Source organism: Scaptodrosophila lebanonensis, unplaced genomic scaffold, assembly GCF_003285725.1.
Source record: "Scaptodrosophila lebanonensis strain 11010-0011.00,11010-0021.00 unplaced genomic scaffold, SlebRS2 tig00000024-arrow-pilon, whole genome shotgun sequence".
Classification (NCBI taxonomy): Eukaryota; Metazoa; Arthropoda; class Insecta; order Diptera; family Drosophilidae; genus Scaptodrosophila; species Scaptodrosophila lebanonensis.
The window spans coordinates 16,225,870-16,243,686 of record NW_022060538.1 but is presented as its reverse complement, the minus strand read 5'-3'; the positions used below and the strand labels follow the sequence as shown (position 1 = coordinate 16,243,686).

Here is a 17,817-nt window from a genome sequence, read left to right as displayed (position 1 = left end):
GTCGTAAAAAAACAACGTTTCTTTAAATTGATTTAAGTTACTTATTAACGTATTTATTTTTAATAATACACACACACATACATAACAAAAATTTTACTTCCTAAATACTTCTCTAAAATCAAAATATAAAATACTAAAAAATATTGAAAATAATAATACTACGTCATCTCTTTTTACTGGCTATCACTACGAGATACTGGAGGCCACGAATTCCTCTTACTATACCAATCTGTCTTACCTACTTCTTTTGACATTTTTTTGAAGGATACAACTACTCGTAATTATCTGATATGAATTTCAAAACCGGGAACAAATCCCTAGCAATTATGTAACCATGTTAGAACCTGGTTCATGGCAATATAGAGTTTATGAGATGGCCACTGCAAACACTTGTTTGGTGTCTGGCATTTTAATTGAAGAAGTTTCTTTCATGTACCTGGCAGCTTATCTTTGCGGGCAAATAGCACTTAAAATTTGTTTGTTTGTTTGTTTGCTAAGAAAAGTAACAAGTGGCTGCCAAGCGGAAGTCATACTAAAAAGGACGAATTGTGCCTGCATAGCATTCCTACCTGCTTGGCATTAATTGAGCTAAAGTCATAAATATTGTGGCTTAGGTATTTGTCACAGAATTTGTTGAGTCAGTTCAAGTGCGTGCTCCCAACATATATCGCCTAGTTAGTTCATTAATCACGCATTTGTTGGCGAGTTTCGCATAAAAGCGCTCATCAATAAAGAGTCTGGCAATAGAAATGCATTTGCCGCCAGCCGCAGTTGGCACTTGGCAGGTGGCAGATGGAGTTTCTAGAGGTGGGGCCGGTGCTGGAACAGGATGTGCATATGCGTGGGGTGGCGCTTAGATTAATGAGCCCAACCCGATTAGAATCAATTTGAATTAATGGACATTTTAAGCGCATTTGATTTTGTTTGGCCAAAACAAACACAGCGGGCAGACAGAGTCTGGGCCAGGCAGTGTGGTAGGCTGGCAGTAAACAAAAGACTTAGGCAACGAACTTGAGTGAGATTTTGCGCTTATTAATTTCACATGCCTGTGTCATAATGAAAAGCGATTTTATATGCCAGCATTGCCGTCGTTTATAATCAAGTTAAATGTGCGCGCACTCGCTCTGCGGCCATAAAAACTTGACTTATCAGCCGGCAATTGGCGCAAATGCATTTGGGGGGGTCGCGGGTGGGAGTAGCGGGCAGCTGCCAAACGTTTTGGAGACAGTGAGACCATTAACAGAACGATGTCGCCGACGACACCGTCGATTGCAGGCTGTGAGTGCGCGAGCATTGCCTTTTTTATGGCACTTTTCACTGGCCGCTTGGAAAACCCCATGCGCAAATGGCCATACAACTTTATTGGCCCCCAACTGCGGAGCTCAAATATATAACTGTGTTTATGCGCCGCACTGCGTTTATTTGCATTATTTATGCAAAAGAGAAAAGTGCGTTTAGCAAGCAATGAAAATTGTTTGCGCTGTGCAGATTTTACGACATGAAAACGAAGCTGCTGGTGTGGCATGGGAAGTAAACAGAGGGTTGGATGAACGACTGCCGCCTCACAATAATGCATTCCCACCAGAGCTCCGTAGTACAAGAGGAAGTTGCGTAATGGCTACCTATTAAAAACTATATGTCCTCTTGTTATGTAAACGTTATCTTCATATACTTCTTAGTTAAGGTAATTTTAATGATCATTAAAATTATAAATTTACCAAAAATGTTTTCTTAAACCAAATTTTTCATTAAAAATTGTTTTAAAAAAAATAGCTGTTGTCTTAAAACCACTTACTTCTAGCATTCCATTCTTCTTTTCTGACAATCTGAAGACGGTTGTTTTGGGTCGTCGATCCTGGAATAATAATGGAATAGTAAGAGATTCTCGAGGAGTGGGTCCACACACACCTGGTAATCTGTAAAAGGCTTGGGTCTTATTCAATTAGTTCCTCAAGGCTTTATAAAAGCTAAGATAGGGAATTTGTTAAACACATTCTTTTATGCTGAATTTACCTAAGATACAATCAATACCTTGTGGATTTTGAAGTGGTTTTAGAGGTAGCAGTGTAGAAAGAGTATATAAAGGTGTTTGAAAAAAGGGCGGCCAGCACACGTTGCGTGCTGCTTTGGCATTGAAAACTATTCAAAATATGCACGAATATATCTGCGCAGCATCTTTGATGCCAGCGTCTTGTTTGGTTTTCATTGGAAACAAACAAAAACGCAGACAGACGCTATCGATCAAAATGCAGTGCGTAGCGACTGCGAGCTTAGATTTCAAAACAATGGATCGCATTGCTGCCGACAGTGGTTTCGATTTCAAAGCCGGGCCTCGAGAAGGAACGCGCACACGTCTGTGTGTGTGACGTTGATGCGCACTTTTGATAAGGATGCGGTCGCGCAACACACCCTGAAATTGTTATGAAACCGGCGAAGGGAACGAAACAGAAATACACAAAAAAAAACACAAACAAACAAAAAAAGATGAGCAGAAAGCAAACCAACTTCTTAGTGCCTTCACACAAAATACTGAATGGAAAGATCAGAGTGTGAAGCATGTGGATAAAAGAATCAAAAGAGAGAAAGAGAGATGGACAGGGCATTGACATGGCATATCTTTAGCTAATCCTGATAAATTGTTCTATATGTACAAGCTTATTAATGAGTTTTGACAACGATTGCCTTGCGGGCCAAAAATTGCTTACAAGAAATAAATCTAAAGTATATGCAAATCCATAGATTTTATACAAATCCCGCCAACTAAAGAAATACCATTATCAGAGTTCTTAATAATTAGGAGATATTTGTTTTGAAAAGTCCGTTCAGAAATTTGAGTCTATCCATTGTACTTAAAACGAAAAAATTTTATTGGTTTACATCGTATGATTTAGGATTGCAAATAATTACTGATACATGAATTCTAATTCGGACTTCAGCTTTTTATGGCTGGTGCGCTTTTTTCTGGACGGATATGAGAGAATCGTCTCCCTGATTGTGTCTTCTAAACTTGGCCTAGATGTAGCCTTAGGCTTTGGTTGGATAATGTGATTACCACTGCGTTTAGGAGTTGGTGGGTTGCTCTTCAAACTGCTCTTTGGCCTTCGCTTCGTTCGTCGCTTTTTGCGACCCACTGCATCTTCCCTATTGAATCTTTGTTGTACTGGTTGCCTGGTCGGTGATATCATCGGCTTTTCAGGGCTCAAGTTAGTGGACCCATCCTTGCTGCGTTGTCTTATCAAAATGGAACTGCCACTTCTCTTAGATCGTGATTTGTTTGCCGGGGTTCTACTGACTATGGCCTTAAATATGTTGGAGCTTGCGCTGTCACTGCTGCTCCTTTTCTGTAGTTTTGAGCCCTTCTTTGTATCGCTGTCTGCGATTAACTTTAAATCGGAGTTAGATGGATGCTTGCGCTTCTGGGCACGTCGAGACAGGATGGGCATGGGGCTTGGTGTTCGTTTCAGGGGCTGAAAAGATGACGACCTTTTGGAACTTAGGAAGGGTTCTACCATTTGTTTTGGGATTACTCTCTCACGAGAGCGTGAGTGGCGATAATGGTCACCCCCCACCACCCATTGGCTATGGTCAACGCCATACTCATCGTAGTTTTCATTTATCCACTCTTTTACTGGCGGTGCCATTAGATCTTCTATATGCGCTTGTAGGTCCAAGCTGGTGGACTGGCATACCGGCTCGTCAATTTTTGGGGGAGGAGCAGTTGGGTATTTGTGAACCTGCGTCATCTCTATTTTACGCATATCATTTAGATTGGCCTTGCTCTTGGCCCGAAGCAAAATAGTGCGCGTACGTTCGGAGTTCGCTGCCAGTTCGCGATATCGATTCTTCTTGTGTTCGGGCATGATCGCCCAGAGGCGACTGGCAGACCTGCGCATCATCGAGGACTCGCGCAACGACATTCGCTCCTTACCTTAAATGAATAATTTTGTTTTTACGCCATTCTTCAAACTCACACAAAAGTGTAGGACCTTTTCTTACCCATATCATCTAGGGCCACAAGACGGACCTCGTTGAGAAAGTTCTGGAAGGGCACGGGAGAAGCAATATTGCGAATTGTACGTTCTCGGTCAGAGGCCAGGGTGCTGGGGGAGAACCGGACTCGCCGGTTTAGGGAAAGCGGTGTCAAGGCAAAGGCGCAACATTTGCGCCACGCACTTAATAGCCAACTCATCAAAAATTTTTGTTGTCGCCGATTAGTTAATACACAAAAATTCAAAACTTAATATTTTTCAACTTAATTAAAATGTCTGTGAGTGTGCCTGAAGTGAGTCTCAGATGTGGCTGCGTTCGAAAGCTGTTATACAAGTAAATCCCAATGTGCACACATAGACTGCTAACTAATCTAATTAAGACAATGAAAGTGTTAAGTTGCCTTCCTAGAAATTGGTGCCACACGGTAAACTTACCAACAGTCTCTTGGCTGTAAAATGCTTAGAAAGCCATTAAGTGCGGCCAGATAAGCCATGACATGCAAAGAGACCATCTAACTCCAACTGAAACTGATAAGCGTTGGAAGATTTAAGGCCGCGATAAAGACCGCGATGCAAGATGCAACCGAGATGACTACGTTCTGCCCATTCTGGGGCCCCATAAAATCCAGAACTAAACAATGTGCGCACACTAAATAAGCCATCTGAGAGTTAGGCACGCAGTTTTATCACCGCAGCCACAGCCGCAGTCGCTGCGGCAGAGACAGGGGCAAAGTCAGTGCCGGCAGTTTGTTGTTTGCAGTCGAAAGTGTGTAAATTTACACACAAAAACGCCGCAGGTGGAAATTTTACTTTCGATGATGAAAAGTCAGTCTCGGTTTCGGGTCCCGATCCGTCCCTGGCCCCAACCCAGCCCGCCGCCAGTTTTAATCGCAGGGGCCTATTTGGTTCTAGAGGCCATCGAACCAAATGTTCGCATCGAACATGTTGCTGCCAACATGTGCGTGTGCGCCGCCGCACGAGCACGATCGATCCGTTTCAGTCGGCAAATGGTTGCCAAGCTAAACAGACTCGTTAACGGGTGGAAGTTATGTCGGTCGTCGCTGTGTCGTCGGTCGGTCGTCTAGGTTTTCTCAATGAACGAGCGAGCGTGTAAACAGAATACGAAGCCAGAAAAGCAGAACGAATTTTCAAAACAAAACGAAGAAACGAAAACACATGCGATAAACACACAGACACAAAACGATAGCGATAGCAGTGCTAAAGTTTATTAATAAATAGAAGTGTTTGTTGTGCACCAAAGCCAACTACTACATACATACATAAACAAATAAATTTGTTCGTAGTCGTGCGCGGAAATTGCAATAGCAAACAAAACAAACGCGTCGTTTGTCATCGCCATACTGGGCGAGCTTTTCAAAAATAAATTATTTAAAGAAAAATTTGAAAAAATAAAACAGCCCGCTTGCGAGCTGTAATAGCAACAACAAAAAGAAATAAAGCTAAATAGTGCGTAAAAATCTGTTTGTTTACGATAAAGTGTATGTGTGTGTGCGTGCGTTTAATACATACATATGTACATATCTACATAGCTGGAAGTGCAGAGAGAAGTTGCATGCGTTGTTAGCTTCTATTTTTCTGTGCATTTCTACAACAACAAAGCACATTTTTAATTTGCTGTTACCTGAAAAACAACATGTTCAAGCTGGTTGAAAAATAATAGAAATTCAAATACATATTTGGAAAAACCAATTGAGTTTCAAAATTAGTTGAATAAATTTCAAATATTGGCATCAAGTGATTGTGTTGTGAAAAAAAGAAACAAAGAATAATTACTTCATTGAAAGTTGACATCAATTTACCTGTTCTACGACAGCTGCAAACGCGTTAAAAAGGTAAATACAGAGTTCCACTCTTTACGATTCGCAATTACTGCATAAACAAATTTCTTGGGCCACCAAGTACAATTCTTGTGTATAGAACCATTTTAAGGTCTAGTAGGCTCTTTTTACTTTCACCCGCATGCGGTTCAGCACATGCCGAAACCGGCATGCTATGAGTATATAGCACACATGTGGAGATAGAGACGCTGCCGAGACAGAGACATAGACAGAGACAGACCCAGAAGTCTCTGACAGACGTTGACGTTTCAACGCTATCTCACAATTGTCGTTCCTTTTATTTTGCTTTTATTTTTTTAGTTAGTTGAGCCGTTTTATCTTGTCTCTGGTGCTTCCTCTGCCATGTGTGCGGTCTCGGACCAGGTTGGGAATGATAGTGATAACCTATTTAATATATGTTTACAGTTAGTTAGTTGCACATACACATACGCATAGACAAGCACATTATCTGCCTCATAGCTTTCATTACTCGCACACACACACACACATACATGCACATGCTAAAGACGAGAGACCGACCGACTGGCCGACCCGCCGACTTTATCTCAGTGCCCCAGACCGTTGCTGTATTCTTTCAGCATTTCCGCTTGATCGCCACTCGAGCTATGTATGTATTTGTTTTTCGTTTTGGACAATTTCGATTGTCAGCATTTTTGATTCATAAACTCATAAATCATAATCGTTTTCAACTGCGTATGCGTATAGTTCTCTCCGGGGTCTCTTGTTTATTTCCATTGCACTGGGTGCATACACACAAAAATATATACATACATGCATTCTATATGTCTGTATGTTTGTACTCGTATGTATGTTACAGTAGGAATAGTTTGTTATTCATTATGTTTCTGGCCGACTGGCTGTGGTGGAGAGTGTTTTGTTAATCAAATAAACACTACACTTGATTTCATTATTATTTTATTTCGTTATCGCATTGATTTGCATGCGTCATAGCTAGTAGAGACTAGGAAGTGAGTGGATTAAGTGGATTCAGCTCTTTCTTTGAAAGAACAGTATACATATGTGGGAGCTGGCATCATGGTGCCCGTTATTTGTGTGCCCTTTTTTACAGCATAGCTGCGTCACTTGCACATGCTCGTACATGTATATATGTACACATATGCATACATACATATATATGTATGTATATGCGTATGTGTGCATATTAAACTCGTTTTCATCGCTGTTCTGTTTATATTTTGTTAAGCTCCATAAAGAAACACTTGTGCGAGCACTCTGTTTAATTTAACAGCAAATTCAGGTAAATAAAACTGAAATATGCACTGCTCTACGAGACTTTATTTATTTTTGAATGTTCCCAATGTTCCCAGAGTCAATATCGCTTAGCGAAAGTCCTAAATAACTTTATAAATTTATACATTGTATCTTCCCATTTCGACAGCCTATATTTGTTGACAAAAACAAATAAATGTTTTCAACTTTCCTTATAGTTGCTCACCTCTCGAATTTGTGTTTCTTAACAGTAAACGACAAAAGAAAAGTATTTTTAATGGCAATATTCTTGGTCAGATGTATGTGGATATGAAGCATTTAAAGTATTCCAGAAATACTGCAAGTAAATTTCGTTATTTTCGTAGGTATGCAGTAGTGTTCAGATTTGTCTTATTTATTTTTCCTGCTTATCTAAATTTAAAACGAGCTAAGAACTTACCTAGGTCCCCTCCTTGAGGCGCACTGCAAAAACTGCATTTCTCCATGCTAATGGACCGCGAGTATACGAACGTGTACTATATAATTTTCCATTTGAAATTACTATTTCTTCGTTATGGTCCCTTTTTGCTACACATTAGTATAAATAAATGTAAGTATACTCTTACCCTTTTCTGTAAAGGGTATAAGATTGGACGCTTATTAACCTTTCGCTGCGATTCTTATGCTATCAGTTTATGGTTTGTTTGTAGTTTAGTAAAAATAAAAAAATAGTTCGCACTTTCCCTCCTTTCCAGAACATAGTATAAATCCACACACCCAGCAGTTGAACGGCCCCTAGATGTATATACCAATATATCATTTGCAGATCCATCAATTTCGTGTGTGTTAAGTGTCGTACAAGAATTTACACAAAACACATCCTCCAGCCATCTCCTCCCCCCTCATGGGCACAGTTGACAACATGATTTGTATGCAGAGCGCCCCATGTTGGCGACACTGAGCGCTACCCTGAACTTTAATGAATAACACACTACTACTACATAGTCTTTATTTATGAACATATAGTATGTACATATCTACATACCTACAGACTTTAACATGTGTACAACAATCAACCAAAAACAGCAACTAATTCCAAACAATGTAAAGTATTATTTATTTTTAACTGAGGTCATCAGCGTCGTCGTCGTCGATCTCGACTGTGCTGTCTATTGCGCGTAGCTGGCGGCTCTCTGCTCCCTGCTCTCCGCTCTGGGTCGCATCTCATCGGAGCTGTTGTGGTTGTTGGTGTTGTTCTTATTTCAAGTTAATGTGCTCGTGTTCTTGTTGTTGCTATTGCTATTGCTATTGTTGTTGGGCCTGTGGTTGTTTTTCAGCTGTTGAACTCGAACTCTCACCAAATTATGCCACATAGCGTATGCAGGGCAGGCAGTTGGAAAGGGAGACGTAGACCAAGTGCTAGGGCCAAATGGATGTCGCTGCCGATGTCTGAGTCGAAGTCAAACCCGGAGCCAACAAGCATATTCTGAAATATTTATGCTTGACTTTTGCGCCTCAATGACTTTTGAATTGCCTTGCCTTTGGCTGCTAGTTTTTACACACATATGTGCATGTTTTTGTTTTTTGGTTTTATTTTTTTAGTTCGAAAACACGCGGACATATGTATGTACATATACATATGTGTGTTTTTTCTCATTATTTCATGGTGCTGAACAAAATCCACGCCCTCATGTGTGTTGCAGATTTCTTCGAATGCAATAACAGCTAAGAAATCAATATAAAAATTTCAACAAGGTACTTAACTAATTTTGGCGAAATAAATATTATTTTATAATAGAAGTCTTCTATAATTTAAGGAATATACATAGGTATGAAACACTAAAATGCATTTATCATTTATTTTTCTATACCAATTGAAAAGAAAAGAACTTTAACAACAAATCACATTTGATCAAAATAACTACTGAACAGCAGTTGCAAATACTGACTAGCCACAAAACGATATTTTTTCATTTATACTTCCCTAACCTTACCTGAAACTCAAATCGGGAACTGTAACTAGAAACCAATGTTTGGAACCTAAAACAATCATTCAGATTCGATTTTTTAGCCAGTACACCCATAGATACCTATATGTGTACTTTCTAGTGCTGTTGTAATGGGGGATGGGGCACAATGAGGCCGCACTCTAAAGACACATTAACCTGCATTTAATTTGTCAATATTAGCTTACTTTTCCAAGTGACAATACCTAGTGATTTGGTCTGTAGAATATACATAATACACAGCAATGGCTTTTTGTTGTTGGTTCTCAGGCCAGCTACACTTTTCTTTTCTATGAAAAGTGAGGCAACATGGCACGACAAGCAGGGCACAGCATGTCTTGTATATAGTTATGTACATATGCATGTATATTGTTGGTGTTGTTGTTTAGGCCGCGCATGTTGACCTTTTCACAGCTGGAACCATCTTTCACATTCAGTTCTGGCTGACTGGCTGGCTGGCTGGCTGGTCCATGGACCGCCGGACTCTATGTCTATGGTCCCTGTGGTCTCATACATTAAACGGTCATTCCTGCTCGTGCTTGTCAATTTCTGTCAGTTGCTTGTCAAAAAATTTGTTGGCTTTGGTTGTAAAAATGCAGTGAAAATGTTAAAAACAAAAAATACAAACACGATTTTCATGTAAAGCGCAAACGCCACAAATGATTGACGAGCTGACTGACAGACTAGCTGACTGTTTGACTGACTGACTGAATGTTTGACTGCCCGACTGCTTGACTGACTGTCGACTCGCTCTTTGATTTACTCTAGGAAATCGCAAGATTCCCGGGCTGCATAATTAACCTTTTGTCATGCTATGAATATTTGCAATAGCTGACTCGCTGCTCAACGCTCAACGCTCGTGTTTGTTTTTATTCGAGACGTAGTTCGCTTATAAAAAAATCAATGGGGAAAATGCAAACACATCAGAACAACAACAACAAATCCACTTTTTCTGACTAATGGCTTTGAATAAGGGCGGCATTATTGAATATAGAAATGAGTCCCCCAACACGTACTCGTACAAGCTTACGCGTCAGCTTAGAAAAATGCGTAAGACTCAGCATTCCTTTTTGGCAATTCCCATTTTGCGGCTTATTAGTTAATGCTTTTTGTCAAATACCTGTCAATAACTGACACGTTCAACCGTGGGTGTGGCTGTGGGCATGGTTGTTATTGTTGTTGTTGTGTAAGTTACCCGACACCTATCGTTATTCAGCGTGACAGTCGTAGTGTATTGCCAATTAACCTTAGAAAAAAAACCACAACATATAACAATTTTCGTTCACTCAACAAAACAAACAAATGTTGTCTAAATTAACTTAATATATATAATTTACTATACTATGTATAATTACGTACTACTATTATAAATAAATGCAAAACAATCGGCTAGGGTTCGTGGTCGAGAAAATGTGACAGACTATTCTATCGAGTTTTTGTAACTTTTTGTTGATTTGTTGTAATTTAAAATATGTATACGAATATAATAAATGATATATCTTAGGTATTTAAATACCTAAAAATTTAAAATGAATTCTATTAAAATATTGAACATAAGTATAGATTTCTTAAAAATATGAATGAGCATATCTATATGTATAGTAGTTTATGTATATTTATCGTATGTTTATCGTCAACTGTGTAGATGGCATACAAATATTTGATATATTTTTATAGCCTTTACCCAAAGGGTGAAAGGCTATACTAGTTTCGTGCGCATGTATGTAACACACAGAAGGAGGCGTGGCAGACCCCACAAAGTATATATATTCTTGATCAGGATGAGAAGCCGAGTCGATATAGCCTTGTCCGTCCGTCCGTGATGTAAATGTATGCTGTTTAAACTGAACATAAACATGTATTCTAATTTAATTTAATTAATTAATTCATTCATTCATTTTTTTAATAATTTAATTTATTTTATTTTTTTTTTAAAATTTTTTTTTTTTGTGGAGAGTATAGGCTATTTTACTGTCGGGCTTGGTCGACTGTAGCGTTCTATCTTGTTCAACCTAAGTTTTGACATCAGTGTAAAAGTAATACTTGGTACATGCTTTTATGTTATGCTTTTCCTTGAGTCCCTGTATGCAGTATGTTAGCTATTTAAAACAAGATAGAACGCTACAGTCGAGCAAGCCCGACAGTAAAATAGCCTGTACTCTCCACAAAAAAGAAAAATTAAATAAAAAAATTTAAAAAAAAAATTAAATTATTAAAAAAAATTAATGAATTAATTAATTAAATTAAATTAGAATATATGTTTATGTTTAGTTTTAACAGCATACATTTACATCACGTACCTATGCGTGTTTATATGCGTGTATGTATGCAGCACAAAGTTGAACCAAAGCAGCAACAACAACAGCTGCGGGCAGCGCTGCCGACAGAGGCAGCGCATGAGCAGCGATTTTACTTATGGCTATAACTTTCTTCAGAATTGACCTATCATGATGGCACACGGACACATTAGTACTAACTGGATGTACCTACCAAAATTGATTTCAAAATTCCGAGAATTACGGAAGTTATAAGAAAAAACACGAATTGCGGGGGAGTGGGGGGGTGCATCGAAAAAAAACTCAAACTCGTACTTTCTCGGTCTTAGGAGAATATGGAAACCAAGTTTGGTTATTCTAGCTCTTATACTTTCTGAGATCCTTGCGTTCATACGGACAGACGGACAGACAGACGGACAGACGGACAGACGGACGGACGGACAAGGCTATATCGACTCGGCTTCTCATCCTGATCAAGAATATATATACTTTGTGGGGTCTGCCACGCCTCCTTCTGTGTGTTACATACATGCGCACAAAACTAGTATAGCCTTTAACCCTTTGGGTACAGGCTATAAAAATTGTGTAACGCATATAGCTCCCTTTACTTTCTGACTGTAACACCCGTCAAAGGCGTCTCATAATAATTTGCACACCTTTTTTTTTGGAATGGGGAACGATGGGTGTTCGCTTTTCATGCTTGGCTGCCGTCAGTCGGACAGGTGATCTAATAGCCCGCTATGCCATTGCGACCGCCTCATCCATTTCCACATTGTTTCTCTTTTTTCGGTTGTAATTAAGTGCAATTAATTTCGCAAAAGGCGGAAATGAAAAACGGTCTCAGGGGCGAAAATCAAATAGCGGAGCAACAGTCGCGGTCGCGGTCGCAGTCGCAGTCACAGCCGCAGCTCAGTGAGCATCACCGCTAGATACGATTGGGAGCGTTGATAATGTCAGGGTAATTTGGCAATTTGGCAATTTGGTTGGCAAAATTTCTTAATGATAGACATTCACTTTTTATTGGGCATTTTATGAGCGCGAGAGGTGTGTGTTTTAATTGAGTGAAATTTTCTTTATTGAGCGCGACGAGCTTTGACTTTGGCGAGCTTGATGAATGCGACTCTGCGGCTATCAATTTCGCAACAATTTTGAACGATTCATATTTTGTTTGTTTTCCATGTATTTGGAGTTTTTTTTTTCGGATAGTACAAATAACTAACGCCAGATGCTCTTGTACACTGCTATGCCTGCCGTTGTGCTCTGCTGCATTTGTTATGCAAATGAAGTGCCGCCATATGAACTAAAAGGCCAGACGTTGTCTTGGCAACCAGTCGCTGAGTCAACGAATCCAAACCAAACCAAACCACACCAAGACCAAAACTAAAACCAAACCAAACCGATCCGACCAGACCCAGACCCGGCACAACAAATTTCAAATAAAACAGCGGACTGGTTGTGTAGGCAGCACACGTACAAGGTCTTCAAATATGGCTCTTTTCTAACTTGCTGTTGTTGTTTCTGGCCATTTTTCTTCTACTTCTCGCTTTTTGTTTGTGTGTGTGTGTGTGTGTGGTGTGTTGGATTTAGACGCTATAATAGCATTAATTTACCATACGATTTCATATTTATGGCCATTGTACGCTGAAGTGCAATTGGCTTTTTGTCGTTTTCAATTATTTACCCATTTTGCCTTTTTCTCCTCTGCCCTCTCATCGTTCATCGTTTTCATCAGCGTCTCTTTTCTTTCAATTTGTGTTTATATGTGGGTGGTTTGTTGACTCTTACACCCATTTCGGAATCTTAATTGATAAATTTTCTGTTCGTCGTAGGCCACATTGCACATTCAATTGGTGTTCTTGGCTTGCAATTACCAAGTTCTGTTTCCATTTTTATTGCCCAGGGCTGCTTCTCTTTGTTCGTGCATTTCCGATTAGAATTGGTGAATCAGCCGATAACATGTACATATATACGAGTATATATGTATGTTGATTTCAATGAATTTTACATGAACACATGCATTTAGTACACATGTAGGTACAGAGGTGAGACAGGCGCGTGAGGTGTGATGTGCCATGTGGTTGAGCCTGGTCTGTCGATGATTAATTAGCGGCGATATGGCGCCCCAATAAAAACCGATTGGCATGAACTGAATTGGATGATATAGTTTGAATATAAATTGCAATGTTGTTTACGTGAACAGCGTTTTTGCTGGCTGATTATAATGGGTGCTTGAACTGAAACTTAGTTCACCACTCAAAGTATCCCTTAAAAGACATATGAAAGACAAATGCCGGTAGATTGGTTCCAGGAAAAGTCGTGTAAAAACCGTTTAAAAACGACATTGATCATATGTTATTTTGAATCGTGCTAAATGGAATAAAGCCATATATACAATTTTTAATTTTCAAACCGCGTTAAACCAAAGCCGTGTAAAAACAGAATTAGGTGTGCATATAATACAGGTGCTATGCTTTTTGAGTGATTTATACTATCCGAGCTTTAGTATGTAATTTAAATTTTTTAGTGAATCCCAAATATTTTCAACCTTTATGGCAATTAAAGAAAGAAAATATAATAATAAAGCAATATCTGTTGTAAATCCATTAGTATTCCATCCACCTTTTGCCTTTTAACTGCATATGTTTCCACGATCGAGAAGCATCTGGGAACATTTTAAGTTGAGAGGCAAACTACATACTTGTATATGGCACATTAAGTTAGTACACCCGCTTTTTGCTCACCGCTTCGGTCGAATGTATTTGTTTTGCTCAGACGGGGGGAAAACGCAGTAAGCTTGTAAAAATGTTGTGAGACGTGCATTTTCAGAAAAGTGCTATCAGCAGCAAATTCGTTGAGCGCCATGTATAGACAGACTGACAAGCTGACAGACAGACTGAGGAACTGACCAAGCTACTTAAAAACGCTGGCGAGCTGTTTTCAGTTTTTGACGCAATGACGTAATTATCGAGGCTGATTAAAGGTGTTTAAATAAAAATACATTTTATTGCTACAATCAAGTGCCTTTGAATTGATACTATTTGTTCTAGATGCCCCAAAACCTGGCCGTATCTGCAAATGAGTTTTGTACATACTATATGTAAAAACGTACATACTTATCAGGCATATGGATATTGAATATTTGCATATGCGAATTTTGTTTGTAAACTTTTGCAAACTTATCGCTTCGAATTAGTCATACATGCGAATGGCTAAAGCGCCCAGAGACGAGGAGCCAAAAAACCGAGGCAGGCCGCATGTTTTGCTTTTACTTTGATGTTTTTTTTTGCACGTTTCGCTGCCGTTGTTGTAAATGTTAATGTTGCTGTTGCTGTTGTTGTTGTGTATTACTTCACTGTGCATTTCCTTTTGACTGTAGTTCCTGTTGCCTTTGCTGTTTACCATCGCCATTACCTTTGACAGCTCAAAAGTCCATTAAGCATGTTGAGAACTTTTAGCAAGCAGTCAATAAACCAACCACATATGTATATACGAAAAACGCCAACTGGCTGACTGTCTAACTGACTAACTGGCTAACTGACTGACTGAATGACTGTCGATTCGGCTGTAGCTGCTGTCAGCAATGAATGAATGAATGAGTTCATCGGCAGCGCTTGCGTTTGCGTCGGCGTCGACATTCCCAAGCCATGTCTCTTTCTCATTTGGCCATTTCTGCCGCGTCTGTTGCTGTTTTGTTTACCAAAGTAATAAAACATGTAGGGGTGCCAGCCGAGACTTAGTCATCGCCCTTCTGTTCTTGGGCTTTGGACTGTATAGGAAGTGCAGTTAGCAATTGTTTTGTTACTGCCACAGCCGAGTTGACTGCACTTTGTCTTCGTCTTCGCATTCGTGTTTGTCTGCGGCGGCGGCTGCACGTCTGATAAGAGCTCCACGTTTAGTTTGTTGTATGCACAGCAGCAGAGTCGAGAGCTAAGAGCACCAGTACTAGCACCACCAACACCACCAACACCACCACCACCACCAGCAGCATCTGCAGCAACAGCCATTGGAGATAAGAGAGACGAGTGCACGTCTGCAAGCAAAACACTTTCAATTTGATTTATGGCATGAAAATTTATGGAAATTTACTGTGGTCTTCTAAGCAAAGTGCTAAGCTGAGTTCGACTCGATAAACAAGCCAACGATTGCTGCTTATATGCGAGTATGTATGTGCAGCCATACATTCATATATACATACATACAGTAAGACCAATTACAAAAGTGACACTCCACTCCAGTTGATATGCTGATAGGCTCATTAGACAAGGGACAGTGGTAAGAAAAGTATTCACACTTTTGGGAACATTCTCCATTATTTAAGTAGCCTTAACATTTAAGCAACTTTTTTTGAAAAATAAGAAATTCTGTTTTGTGTGATTTAAATTAGCAATAAAGTCTTAAAATTTATATCTGTTGTAGTTATTGATAACCACAAACCCTAATATGATGGTATGCAACAATTTTTTTTCCTTCTTTAAGAGAAAATTTAAGGATGTTTCGATTACATTCCGTCCTTCAAAATCTATTCTCTTGGGGTATATTTATTTTGTAATATGAGCCATCTGCTTTACCTTCGATCGTAACAGTAACAGACATAATGCTTAGACCAGCATTTATTGAGACCTATGTATATACAAAGTATTGTGATATAGCTGGGGAGTATAATCGTTGAGTTCAAACTCAAATTGCAATCAATTGACGCACATTCCAAGTATATTAAATCATCTATTCGAAATATTATCGCATGTTCACATACATTTTTACGAATACCTCAGTAGTATATAGCGTAGTATATACCGACTTATGTTATCGTCTTACTAGTGCTCTGGTGTAGAATTCTGGTCGAGCAGTAAAAGTCTATATGTGTCGCAAAATCGCACATATGGACATATGCATATACGAGCACAAACTTACATATGTAGGTATGTAAAAAATCGCCATTCGAACAAACAAGTTGTAGAACAAGTTTCAAAACGCCTTTTGGTGGCGCGTCGCGTACATTTTTCAATTCAAAATTGTAGAGAGACTTGGGTCTAGGCCGGCCCGAGTACTTGTGAATGCCGTGTGTACATACATATATATGTATGTATGTGTGTGTGTGTGTGTGTGTGTGTGTGTGTGTGCAACTAGAAGACAAGTCTTAATTACCTAACTTTTATTTGTGTTTTGAATAAAATTTTCGTGTGAGTTTTGCCTTTGCCCGCGGCGCTAATGAACTCGACCACTGCCGCCAACTTGGCTTGTTAATAATTATTGAACATTTTTGTGGCTGTTGTTGTAGTTATTGTTGTTATTGCTGGTGCTGCTGTACTGCTGCCGTAGTTTTTGACGCGTTCAACTGGCTTTTGAATTGATTTCGGCAATTAAAGCCTTTAAATGAAATTGAAAACGTTCAAAAGCAACTGCGCAAAAATTAAAATTATTAAAAATATTTTCAAACCACTCGAACCCGATTCCGAACACGAACGATTTGATTGATGAGCGCTGGAGCAGCGGCACTTGTTAAAATAACAAATTTAAAAACAATTTGTTTGCATGTGGTGTATTGTCTTCTATGGACACGTGCACAAATTTTGGCCTTATCATCACTGACCAGTCAGTGTCACTATCATTCATTAGGCGCATTTTTCTCGTTAAACAACATTCTGGTTTCGGTCTCCAATTTCTTGTTGTAACCCGATTTGTTAGTTAATAACGCGCCAGAGTTTTTATTTTTCTTTTTGGCCATCGATAGCGCCATGCAGTTCCATTTGATTTGGTTTTCATGCTTTCCGTTCACGTTGTTTTATCGCTTGATAAAACTTGGCCGTATGTATTTGTGACTTAATTAGTTTGGTTTGGGAATTTTTCAAAACACATAAATACATACATACATACGTGGGCTGCCAAGCCGGATACAGAGCCAAAGCCCCATGGACAATAGCGAGCGTATCGATAGGATAGAGGAAAGAAGAAAAAATTAATTAGATACGTTGCCATGCTGATAAGCTAATAAACAACAAAAACAAACATGAGTCGGCGAGAATTTGTTTATTCTGGTCTCTAGTAGCTGCAGATAATATTGAAAGAAGAGAAAGCTCCATTGGTAGAACCTTTGAGACCGCAAAGGAGAGATTTGCATAATCAAATGGCTATGGAAATTAAAAATCAGCTTAAAACAATAAAAAGACTCTGAAACACTATAAGGTTTTTTAAAATGTGAGATAACATAGGGGTTCTTTCAGGCTCTATAAATATTATTCTAAAAGATTTAATTTTTTAATAAAAACAGTGATTTAATTTTCACAACCACAGAGAAAAGTAAATATGCTATTCGTCGACATGGATATATATAGTCTTCTAGATTCTAGCTAGTGCAACATAATATAAAACAATTAAATATGTGCGAATGATACACAATTGAAAGCGAGTAAAAGGTTGAAGCCTTTCAACTTAAATTTTGTTGTACGAATTATTTTATGGCAGATATTTATTATGAAGC

General features: G+C 39.1%; 2 protein-coding genes across 3 annotated transcripts in view; one reads left to right on the top strand and one right to left on the bottom strand.

Annotated features, from left to right (window-relative positions):
- Positions 1–2,843: 2,843 nt before the first annotated feature.
- On the bottom strand, positions 2,844–4,240 carry LOC115621450. Its single transcript, XM_030515103.1, has 2 exons — positions 3,997–4,240; positions 2,844–3,928 (listed from the first exon to the last, which is right to left on the bottom strand). The coding sequence occupies exons 1-2, from the start codon at positions 4,187–4,189 to the stop codon at positions 2,904–2,906; spliced, it is 1,218 nt and encodes a 405-aa protein (XP_030370963.1). The 5' UTR covers positions 4,190–4,240; the 3' UTR covers positions 2,844–2,903.
- Positions 4,241–5,018: 778 nt separating this feature from the next.
- Positions 5,019–17,817, top strand: part of LOC115620377 — a 124,217-nt gene continuing 111,418 nt past the window's right edge. For both annotated transcript variants that reach the window (XM_030513583.1, XM_030513584.1), the window contains exon 1: positions 5,019–5,842. The gene's annotated coding sequence lies outside the window, so the exon portion shown is untranslated. The remainder of the gene's footprint in view (positions 5,843–17,817) is intronic.

What these genes read in the sequence shown, in the direction of transcription:
- LOC115621450 (XM_030515103.1), bottom strand. Translation starts at nt 4,189, where the DNA reads ATGAGTTGGCTATTAAGTGCGTGGCGCAAATGTTGCGCCTTTGCCTTG. An exon ending in TGTGGCCCTAGATGATATGG is followed by an intron (nt 3,929 to 3,996) that starts GTAAGAAAAGGT and finishes TATTCATTTAAG; the next exon opens with GTAAGGAGCGAATGTCGTTG.